This window comes from Dreissena polymorpha, chromosome 10, assembly GCF_020536995.1.
Source record: "Dreissena polymorpha isolate Duluth1 chromosome 10, UMN_Dpol_1.0, whole genome shotgun sequence".
In the NCBI taxonomy this organism is placed as follows: Eukaryota; Metazoa; Mollusca; class Bivalvia; order Myida; family Dreissenidae; genus Dreissena; species Dreissena polymorpha.
Window position 1 is genome coordinate 27,098,736 of NC_068364.1, and position 12,622 is coordinate 27,111,357.

At 37.4% G+C, this 12,622-nt stretch overlaps 1 protein-coding gene across 4 annotated transcripts in view; it reads left to right on the forward strand.

Moving 5' to 3' along the window:
- The window catches only part of LOC127847297 (dnaJ homolog subfamily C member 7-like), a 186,099-nt gene that overhangs the window by 32,898 nt on the left and 140,579 nt on the right, over nt 1–12,622 (forward strand). Inside the window, exons 1-5 of one of the 4 annotated variants that reach the window (XM_052379137.1) lie at nt 3,471–3,863; nt 7,094–7,218; nt 8,647–8,758; nt 9,592–9,668; nt 10,789–10,907. The exons of the other annotated variants lie outside the window; for them this stretch is intronic. Coding sequence (XP_052235097.1) covers nt 7,144–7,218; nt 8,647–8,758; nt 9,592–9,668; nt 10,789–10,907 — 383 coding nt within the window. The 5' untranslated portion in view covers nt 3,471–3,863; nt 7,094–7,143. Of the gene's footprint in view, nt 1–3,470; nt 3,864–7,093; nt 7,219–8,646; nt 8,759–9,591; nt 9,669–10,788; nt 10,908–12,622 lie in introns of those variants that run through there. 4 annotated transcript variants of the gene reach the window in all.

The following is a 12,622-nucleotide window of genomic DNA, read 5'->3' on the forward strand; positions in this document are numbered from 1 at the left end:
AAGCGACTGACAGCACTTTATACTGGTTGGCAACGTGTTAAAGCGACTGACAGCGCCTAATACTGGTTGACAAGGTGTTATAGCGACTAACAACGCCTTATACTGGTTGACAACGTGTTATAGCGACTGACAACGCCTTATTTTGGTTGACAACGTGTTATAGCGACTGACAGCGCCTTATACCGGTTGACAACGTGTTATAAAGACTGACAGCGCCTTATACTGGTTGACAACGTGTTATAGCGACTGACAGCGCCTTATACTGGTTGACAACGTGTTGTAGAGACTGACAGCGCCTTATACCGGTTGACAACGTGTTATAAAGACTGACAGCGCCTTATACTGGTTGACAACGTGTTATAGCGACTGACACCGCCTTATACTGGTTTACAACGTGTTATAAAGAATGACAGCGCCTTATACTGGTTGACAACGTGTTATAGCGACTGACAACGCCTTCTACTGGCTGACAACGTGTTATAGCGACTGACAATGCCTTATGCTGTCTGACAACGTGTTATAGCGACTAACTAACAACTGAGCACCTGCCGAGGCCGAAGACGGTTATTCACGAAGCGAATATTCTGTGTCACCAGGTGGCCATTTTAGAGGGACCGTAGGTCCCGAGAGTTTATTCTGCCTGGAAATGCGTCCCTGGGTTCTCCCTGTGCGTTGTGTTGGATGCTTAAAGTGATATTATGGGCATCTAACAGTCTGAAGGCGTCTATCGCAACCGTTGTGTTTATTTCTGGTGTTTTCACTTCATATACACTTATATTTGTTAATGCAGCATCAGCATACTAAAACAATATGCTGGAAATAGCTAAATAATCCATTTGAATGTCAACCGTACTTTCGTTTTGACAACTGACGACAGAAATTATTCGATGAACGATGTGAGTCTAAATGTAGTTTTCATGCAGATTCGTTCATACGACACAAAGGCACAATTTTGTTTTTCGGATCGTTTCGGCTAAGAGGACTTGGTGATTCATGTAAAATATAGAAAATAATACATATTTTTTTTATAAACAACTGGTAGCAAGATGAGTTGTAGATAATGGGTCAGTTACCACATTTTAACTAATTCTTTTGACCTGTTAATTCTTTTCAGCTCAATTCAACAGTGAAAAAATGTCCATACTATCACTTTAACAATTGTTTATATTCACATTGTCTTGCTTATCTATTCATCCATTCATTTATTAACATGATCGTCCGTGTTTGTGAGATAAATAAACATCTGTTCATTTTATTTCGACGTTATTTTATTTTTTAATAAATAAATTATTTATTTATGTTTTAAATGTTACGGACATAACATTCCGCATCTATCGCTTCAATATCATGTTCTTAATTCTATCCAACAGTTCTGCATTATAAAACAAACGTTTACAATATAGTTAAGAAACTAAATCATTCGCATCATGCCAACAACTGAGGCTGGGATTGAAGCCGGATCGCCTCGGTGAGAAGCGTGTATACCAACCACTGCGCTGAAAGGACATGCACATGTGTTTTCCCAGAGCGAGGCTCATTTTGTCTTCCAAATGAATTGTGCTGATACAGTACTTACTGATAAGGATTTCTTGACAGCTGATATATAGATATACGAGGGTCGCATGATAGGAAACATGGCTTAATGCACACGCTAATCTGGGACGACGCTTTACGCACATTATGCGACTCATATCTAATGCAGGTGTTTCGAGTTTTAACTCGAAAAGTAAAATAGGTTTGCCGAATGGTTTCCATGGGTGAGTCTTGGCCCGATGTTCTACAACGCGGTCGTTAGTTTCGAATCTCTGACGACGACATTATCAGTGTGTTCCTTAAAGTGATATTACGGGCATTTTTCACTGATGAATTGAGCTGAAAAGAATTAACTGGTCAAAAGAGTTAGTTAAAATGTGGTAACAGACCAAGTATCTGCAACTCATCTTGCTACCAGTTGTTTATAAAAAAATATATAAATTATATTCGATATTTTACATGACTCACCAAGTCCTCTAAGCCGAAATGATCCGTAAAACAAAAGAGTGTCTTTGTGTCGTATGAACGAATCTGCACTAAAACTGAATTGAGGTTCACAAAGTACGGTTGATATTCAAATGCATTATTTTTCACTTTCCGGGATGTTGTTTTAGTATGTTGATGCTGCATTAACAGATATACATGTGTATGAATTGAACACACCAAAAATAAACAACGGTTGCGATAGACACCTATACACTGTTAGATGCCCATAATATCACTTTAAAAGAGCAACCGACATTGATTGCTATTAAAATCGTTGATTATACACTGATTGATACCCAGGACAAAATGTTCAGTACATAACCCAGAGGGGTAAATGAGAAAACCCAATAGTGACCAGCCTGGCAGCCTCAAACTGTATGCGGCTTCGGTCAGTATACGATTTGGGGTTGCCTGACTGGTCAAGAGTATATTTACGCAGTTATTACTTAGTTGACACTGCATCTGATGAACGGCCGACGTTTATGGTCCTGCCTTTTCTTTGAATCAGAGTGTGCAAGGCTAGTATCAGTTTTAAAGATCAGTCGATCTTATTCCGCAAGATGCAATCAAAGACCTACTAGTATATCACGCAGCTTCTAAGAAAATATGCAAGCGAGCGAACTCGGGGATTCGGCAGTGAGATTTCGACAAAATCCCTTCACTTCAATAAATGCACCACAAACTCTCGTCTGTCAACGTCGCTGCCAATGAAATGCATGTTGCAGACACACTTAGGAAACAGTTGATAACCACTAAAGGAATGGGCGCGATCGCGAAATGGCTTTTCATCCAGAAGAGAAAGAGAATTCTTTACAAATAGGCACTACTTTCGACAATCACACCGTGAAGCAAATATCTTAGTGTCTTTTCACCAGAAATCAGCCAATCGTGATGCAGCGACTATTTCCGAAATCCGCGGCAAAATGTGAACATTACCATAACTATTTCCGGAATCCCTAGCAAAAATGTGAAAATTACCATAATTAACCACCCATACGCGCATGCCCACAACATAGTGCGCATACACAGCAACTCTCAGTCTCTTCGCAAGTGCAGCGACGCTACATTACAGTGCACACAACATACATTCATTTATCTCGCGCGCTAATCATCACCGCTCAATAACAAATCACTCAAAACACAATACGAAATCCGCTTCGAACTACTTTTCACATCCACGTCTACTTTCCTTTTGCTTTCACGAGCCTGATGCTTTCAGTTTCACTTTACTGGCGCAGTCCGCAATTACATGACTTTGCTCACATACGCACGCAAATTAACAAAGCAACATATCACATACATAGAATAAATACAGAAATAACAACGTACTAAATCACTTGACTTATATCTTTGCTCTTCTCAAAAATCAGTGCCATCAAATGCCCCTCATACGCGCTATTCGCTATGTCGACAACAGCCCTTTCAACATAGTAGTACAACAACAACAACACGCGCGCGCCAAATATGGCCGATTGAGGAAAGACACAATGAATTTCTCGCAAGTTAGCAGTCAGAATAGCTTTGTATCAATGTATAATGCACACCAACTTGTTAAATTAACATTTCGGGGCATACTTCTGCAACGAATACTTGGGACGGTAACACAAAAATGTGAAAAATTCAAAAATCGGAGCCCAGTAAATGAGGATTTTCCAAGGGCGCCATTTTCCAACGTTTTTTTTTCAAATTCAAAAGTTGACGAAAGCCCAGTAATTTCTCTCATCCGCCGGCCTGATCAAGTGTGAGTGGGACAATCACCGTTACTACATCGAGCCCATCGCCTTCGACATGCAGCTAGTCCAGAGATGCTGCATCGACGTCAAGGCTAACTCCTCAGTCACAGGGTAAAACACTTTTAAACAAGATTTTATGCAAACAGAATGGATCAAGCCAAATAGAAAGCCATTAATTTACATAAGCTGTATACTTCGCTAAATTATCTTCATTGCTTACAAGAATACTATCAGAATAGCAAACAGTTTGGATCCTGATGAGACGCCACGTTCTGTGGCGTCTCATCTGGATCCAAACTGTTTGCAAATGCCTTCAAAATTCGGTTCCCGCACTGAAAGGGTTAAATGACAATGAGTCTGTTAAGTTGGTAGAAGAATTTTAGCAAAGTAGATATCAAACCCGAGACCACCTGATTGTGAGATTAACACCATATGTGACATTGTAACCTCGCCATTAATTTAGTTTAAAATACTTTATATCATACTTTAAAATATAGTGTTCATTATTCATGAATGTGTTAAACATTGTTTTTTTCTTTGTATTTGGAATTTAGGAATCAAATCCAGTGTTTTTCTTCTTCCATTTTGTGAATGGGGCAGGGTCCATTTGGATTGGAAAAATTTGCAGCGTTTTGACTAATATTGGGAAATTAGTGTTGTTGTTGTTTTGCTAAAAAATGCTTCAAGATTGAGTATATAATGTTTTCAGTACATGTTTTATATACAGTACAGGCAATGTGTACTTTGACAAAAACGCGTGTCCGCGGTGTTCAATTTTCTTGATGCGTGACATTTCGCGGGGGCGGACACGCTACTGCCCGCGGTGTTCAGCGAACACCCGAAATTGCCGCAATTGCACGCTATCGTTAACGGGAACACCCGTGATCACCGCGATGCTGCGCAGCCACCGTAAACACCTGTCTGCGAGGGTCATTCACACGTTTTAAATGTACATGTACAAAATAAAATCATATACTACATGTACATGTAGATATTATGTGCACATTTTTATGTGTACTTAAACTCGGGCAGTACGTTAAGTCGGAAACTAAAACTAAGCGTTTAGATGATCAATACGATTCACTTTTATGGTATTAATCAATGCAATTGCCCTTTTTGTTTTCACAAAATTGGGTTTCATTTTCCCGATTTCCAGAAAATGACTTGTACATGTTGCATGAAATCTAAATATAGCGTGTTACAGGGTGTTTGATTTTTATTTTATTCAGATGAAATGTCAATTCCAAATCATTCGCGAGCTACCCCGGTACTTGAGAAGAAATTCACTACGAAACTTTAAATCGAAATTAAAAGATCCCAATGTTGTCTGCGCTACAAGATTTTGTGTCAAAAATAAATACACCCACGCCAATTTTCGCGCGCTTTTTATGGTTCAGAACAAAGAAAATGAAAAAATCATGGTCATATGTACATGTATTTATTTGTGGCTACAATTCGTAACAGAACATGAACTCTACACAACGCGCACACTAGGCGTCAGGTGATTTACGAATGTTGGAATACACCTGTTCTGATTGGGCGCTTATTTCATCAAATCTTTAAATAGAAACATATGCAGAAATTCATTTGATAGTTTAGAGATATGGTGAACGTTTGTGATTTTTGCATTTCTATCACACTTTTATCGTCAACATTGACCAGAATTTGCATGAAATCGGAAATCTCGGGATTATCGGGTAATGGACAGAGACGGGAATTTTTGCATGTATGCGGTATTCGATTGTGATTGTTCGTAATCGTTGTTAATTTTTTAGACACCAAATGACACCTATAACATTCAAACGCACAGTAGATTCTTTCTGCAAATTGGTACCGACCTATGTTTATGTTCAATTATTTTATTTCTAGCGAACATGAACACTGCGGTAGATATTATGGGTCCGCGGTGATTCGCGGTGTCCACCTTATGGAAAACGGCCCCCGCGAATATTTGGTCTGAACACCCATCGCAGGGGTCGTTTGGTAAGCGAACACCGTAAAATGAACACCGCAACAAGTGGCGTTTGTCAGAGTACACGTTGCCTGTACTGTATACTAAGGTTGAACTTACATCGATGGGAGTTGAAAAAAAAAATTGAGATCTAAAATATATATAATTGTTATGCCCCCAGGATCGAAAGATCGGGGGTATATTGTTTTATGCCTGTCTGTCATTGTGTCGGTAATTGTGTGTGTCACAAAACTTTAACCTTGGTTAAACTTTTATAACTTTTGCAATATTGAAGATAGCAACTTCATATTTGGCATGCATGTGTATCTCATGGAGCTACACATTTTGAGTGGTGAAAAGTCAAGGTCAAGGTCATCCTTCAAGGTCAAATATCATTGTATTTTTCGTTCCTAAAACTTTAACCTTCATTAAAGTTTGGTCATAACTTTTTGAATATTGAAGATAGCAACTTGATATTTGGCATCCATTTTTATCTCATAGAGCTGCATATTTTGAGTTGCAAAAGCTCAAGGTCATCGTTCAAGGTCAAAGGTCAAATTTATGGCTTCAAAGCGGCGCAATAGGGGGCATTGTGAATCTGACCAACACATCTCGTGTGGTTTTTTTTGGAAACCTTATAAAAATATATACTTTTTTCCATTGGGAATGGGGCGGATTACCTGACCTGATTTTGAATGAAAAAAAACACTGCAATCATTTCTTTCAATAGCTATTTCATGAAACAAACTTTTTCAGATGTATCAGTTAATGCCCTGTAAACTTATGTTGACCTTATGTGGGGCGTTGGTATCATGAATTTTGTATCGTTAACTTTAAGCTAGTTACCATATCATATTTGTCATCCAATCTTGATAAAACTTGGTCAAAATATTTTTCTTGATAATATCTAATCCAAGTTTGATTCTAAGTAAGCACCAGGTTAAATAAAAAACAAAGCCTTGTCAAAACTTGATGCTTATGTTTTTCTTGATTTAAGCCAAGTTTTTAACCTGAGTCAGGTTTGTCCTTCACTTACATCACCTGATCAAATCTTTGAAAACCCATATTAACACTTTAAAAGCCGCATTTATGACTCGTATTGATAAAACATAAAAGAACAATATCATGATCATGTTTCAATCTGGGTCAAGTGAGATAAAAAAAAAATTGTCACTAGGTCAAATCTTCCACTATAGGTGTAAATTTGACTCAAAATTTACTGTAGCAAGAGTTACCTTTTTATTTCTTAATTCGAATTATTTTTGAAACTTAAAGGTTGTTTATTAAAATAAACTTATAGCCAAATGGAAATTTCTTAAGCAAAATTGTCTTATTTGTAGCCATTGGCTAATTGACAAATGGCAAAGTAAGCCTTCTTGTTTATCTTCAGACTTGTGCCCGACCTGTGCTGCCTACTATGGGAACCGATCAGCCTGCTATATGATGCTGAACAAGTACGCTGACGCCTTAAATGATGCCAGAGAATCCATCAAGCTGGACCCAAACTTTGTAAAAGTAAGACAAGACTCATCTCTTATATGAGTTAAGTAGAAAAAAATGTTATGACTCAATTGTTTGGAAACTTGGTTTGCATTTAACCCTTTCCTGCAACCAGCATAACACAAGAAACTTGAAGGCTGTTTAGGTTTTATGTTATTTGCTACTCATCAATATCTTGCGGTTGTAAATGAAGCCTTTGAAACTTGAATCTGTTGATAAAGGATTTTAGCTTCAATTTTCTAGGGGACTACAAAGGGTCGAAATGCACATTTATTGGTAAAGGGTTAAGAAGTTATGCCAAGCGAGACCTAATTTTTATATTATTTTATATTTTATTTTATAAAACCTTTTACATGATCATGTGTTAAAAATATAGAATTGTCGCATTCAAAATTAACCCTTTCAGTGCGGGAACCGAATTTTGAAGGCCTTTGCAAACAGTTTGGATCCAGATGAGACGCCACAGAACGTGGCGTCTCATCAGGATCCAAACTGTTTGCTATTCTGATAATATTCTTTGAAAAAAATCGAAGAAATGCTAATTTTAGAAATTCAGCAGACGACATTTTAGCAGACGACAAATTTCCCAACATGCAAAGGGTTAATGATGATTTACAGGATTTTAAAAATGTAAACAAAAATCTGAAAAGTTGTTGATTTCAGTAAATGAATGATTTTATTATACTGTAATAATAGAAATCTAATTTCACTGATCAGTCATAAATAAAAAATTACCATCAAACTAAATTAACCCTAACAAAACCATCTCGTGTCCTCGATGTTTACCTGTTCAGAAAGCTTCAAAGGTTGTATTAATTATACGTTTGACCAGCAGCATGCTTGACAAAAATTTACTTTAAAACTGGAAAATATGCACAGTTAATTTCCTTTACTTAGTGTATCAGCAATTGAAAATAGAAAATGAACTGTTGTTTTCCAATACTTTGTTTTTGTGTCATTTAAGTTACACAACAAAAATTTGTTTGAAAACTAAAATACTAAAACCATTATTTGTCCGTTGATAATTTGTTAGCACAGAAATATGTCTGTTATAATTAAGGGATTTCTATTGAAGCAGAATTCTGCTTTTTGATGCAAGCATTTTGCAATATGGAATCTTTTGACTCCACCATATTATCTGCCTTGGATCATTTTGTTGAAAATGTTGCCATTCAATTAAAATGAGATGTATTTTATATTACACAAATACTGTTTTTTTTTAGTTAAACTATATACTTGGAGTAACACAAAGTAACATTTGTAGATCAGTCAACCAATATTCAGGTACAAAATATTTAGACTTTAAGTATTTGACCCCTTGAAAATTTCATTTGACCACTGAACATGGTAAGCACTGCATCATTTAACTCCAGGTTTTTTAAAGCTTTTTAAATCCTTGAAATCATGTTCCGATTTTGGAAACATTATTTCATCGTACTTCAGGGTTTCATGAGGGAAGGAAAATGTCACCTATCGCTCGGCGATCCATCATCAGCCATGCGAGCCTATAACAGAGTGCTACAGCTGGAGCCCAAAAATCAGGCCGCTAAAAAAGGAGGTTTGATATAAAAAAATATTCAAAATTCTGTTGAATTTGTGTTAACCCTTTGCATGCTGGGAAATTGTCTTCTGCTAAAATGTTGTCTGCTGGATATCTAAAATAAGTAGTTTCTACGATTTTTTTCAAAGAATACCATAAGAATAGCAAAAAGTTTGGATCCTGATGAGACACCACATTTTGTGGCGTCTCATCTGGATCCAAACTGTTTGCAAAGGCCTTCTAAATTCGATTCCAGCACTGAAAGAGTTAAGATATTTGGAAATATAAGGGCTTCCTAATTATTTAATGTGGATATCATACTTGAATTTTTACACAAACAAAAGATAAAGACATTAGAACTTAAATAACGTATGGAAGATCATGTGTTTGGTCCCAACTATGGGATAGTTCTTTAGATCTCAACCGAAGACATCAAGTATTGGTTCTTCCCAGTAAACAGACTCAATAAGTGTTTCAATAAGCCTGAGGCTTTCTGTGCAATCAAGCTAAAATAAATACGTGTAAACTAAGCCACTTAAGTGATAGCTTGTGTTATATAAGCCTAGTTTTATAAAAAAAAATGGGCTTAATTCATGTGCTTAAATAGTATTCCCAGACAAGCATGTGCAGCTAGCGCAGGCTAATCAGGGACAACAATATCCACCTACACTGGATTTTGGTATGGAATAGACTTGCTTTAAACAAAAAAATTCATAAAAGCGGAACGTGTTGTTCCTGATGAGCCTGTGCAGACTGTGCAGGCTAAAGTGGGAATACACTTAAAGCTTGCACATTAAGCCCAGATTTCCCAGGAGGTATGTCCAGTTCACGTGGTTGTTGGCTGTTTCAGCTTCATTTAGCAGAAAGTCTACAGAAGTTTGAAGCCACCCTGGATGCAGACTGTGAAAAAATGGACTTTCGGAAAGTAGGTGTCTAGAGAAGAACAAAAAATACTGTAAAATCATTAATATTTGTGGGACTTTTATGTTAATGGATTTCTTGGGTTCACAAATTTAACGCAAACTTATTGGAAAATTACCTACGAAAAAAAATAAATCAGAAATCCACCAATGTATGTGTCCATGAAAAAGTCATTTGTAAAAAACAAAACAACACAATTTCAGGCCCACAAATAGTCATTATTATACAGAGATTTGATGAAGTAAAAAGTAATTGTCCAATACTGGAGTAAAAAAGCATTATTCTAATTCAGCTGAAATCTATGTATGTTTATATTGTAACATTTGCTTACATCTGTTGAATGCAGACCCTGCATATTTCATTAAGTGCTTGCCCACTTGGAAGATGCAGTGTCTTTCTACCGGTGAAAACCTCATAGGTGTTGTCTCACAATGTGTCTTGTTTATTGATCCCCCATCACCCACCTCCTGCAGCCCCTGCTAGCCCCACATTTTGGATATGGTTTTTGCCTAGCGACGAGAAGGTCATGGGTTCGGTCCCCACTGTGAGAGCTTGCCTTTCTATTTCCCTCAAAGACTGCAAGTACTGGTTATACCCAAGAAACAGGAGTGTTTCAATTAGCCTTCGACTGTCCATGCAATCAAGCTAGTTGAAATAGTTAAAAGAAAACACAATATGTTATGCAGATCCTGAACCTCCCCCACCCAATCATAAAAAAACAACATACACACCCTCCACCCATATTGTTTGTCAAGCATTTTATTATCCCTCGCCAAAGATGTCCGTCTTTCCGTCCTTCCGGCACCGGAGCCATATCTTGGAAGTGCTTTGGTGGATTTCATTAAAACTTGATATGAGTATGTATATGGATGAGAGGATGATGCATGCCAAATGGCATTGTACACCATCTGCTAATAACGGAGTTATGGCCCTTTGTATCTTACAAAAATGCATTTTTAGCTGAGTGTCAAATATAACACTTTTGTGTCCAGAAGTATATTGGCTGGGAATATCAATTTAACGAATTTGCGTGTTTTTATCTGAATAGTTTCACATAGACTGTTCTATGTTTACAGGCCCTGTTTTGTGTGACTGGTTTCACAGAGTCTGTTCTATGTTTACAGGCCTTGTTTTGTGTGGAACAGTGCCTGCAATTGGCAGGTCCGAGCATGAAGTACAAAATACGCAAAGCAGAGCTGCTAACGTTTCTCGGCCGATACCAAGAGAGTCAAGAAATAGCCAAGTAGGTGGACTTCTTTTCCACTTGAGCCGCGCTCTGGTAAAGCAGGTCTTTATGCATGTGTGTAGAGTGTCGTCCCAATTTGAGCTTTAATGGATTTTTATGTCCCCCACCACTATAGTGGGGGACATATTGTTTTTGCCCTGTCTGTTGGTTGGTCGGTCTGTTGGTTTGCGCCAACTATAACATTTTGCAGTAACTTTTGCTATATTGAAGATAGCTACTTCATATTTAGCATGCATGTGTATCTCATGTAAGAAAGGTAAAACAGCTTACCTACAATATAAATATTTTGGTTAGGAAAAAACTCAGAAACTAACAGGAAGTCGAGAGTGCTGTCCTCCAACAGCTCTTTTTGTAATTACCATCAAGTTCACACTCCTTATTCCAGCTCTTGTTGTAATTTCCATCAAGTTCATACTCCTTATTCCAGCTCTTGTTGTAATTACCATCAAGTTCATACTCCTTATTCCCAGGCATGGCGAAATTAGAAAAAATCTGCCGGTCATCCGGACAGGCATTTCAGAAAATGTGCCGGTCCGGAGAAAATTTAGCCGGACCGTAAAGCATCAACAACTTAACTAGAAAATTCAAAAATGGCAGCGATCACATCTTGATCTCTTTATTCAACCGGCCGTTAAATTGATTTTAATCGCTTAGAGGTTACACTGGCAGCTAATTGGTGTTAATCGGTTGTGTAATGTCAATCATGTTGTGAAAAATTCGCGTGTCAGTTTTTATTACATGTATTCCCTATTAGAACGGTTCGGTGCGATAATTTCAATAACGTATGTGCAAGCCGAATAATTATCAAATTAAAGTTATTCGAAACGATTTAAACATTCTTACTTTAATATGATTGCAGTTTGGAGCGGCTGTTAAAATATACTGCGCACAGTACAAAACACGTTACCTGACATTTAATGATTAAGGCATTTCATTTTTCAGAACGTTTACTAGTAATTAATTAAATAAAAAAGACGATTTATTTACATGCTAACGCAGTGTAATTGTTAACAGAGATTCATTTTCATTTTTGATCAGTATCAGAAAGTCCCCGGGAAGCACGTTTTTTTACATGGCACTGCATATGATGCAATAAAAACATTTCTTTGTACATGTATCGTATTGCATTCAATCTAAATTTAAATTCGCTCGTCCAATGAAAGCTCTGCCCCATAATGCACTGTACTCTTTACACTTATGAAAAATGGCGTATGCATATGGTTGTGTTGATCACGATACCATATTTTATTGTCCTTATCCTACTCGAAAAATATGTAAAAGCTATCAAGATCTTTTTGTTAGAACGCAGTTGGCGATTTTGCAAACGAGTTTAAAGTAGGTGTTGTGTAACAAGTTGGATTTGCTAATTGTTCGTAACAAACCTACAGCAAACATCAAAACAACGAGCGATTTCATTTTCATGATGTAGTAAGCGATTTGCTCTTCGAATTTTCAACTTGAAAAAAAAAGATTTGTTTGCAATCATTTCACATTTTGCCGGTCACCAGGACCGACATTCTTGTTAAACCTGCCGGACCAAATTGAAATCTGCCGGTCAGGACCGGCGGACCAGCAATTTCGCCAAGCCTGTATTCCAGCTCTTGTTGTAATTGCCATCAAGTTCATACTCATTATTCCAGCTCTTGTAATTACCATCAAGTTCATACTCCTTATTCCAGCTCTTGTTGTAATTACCATCAAGTTCATACTCC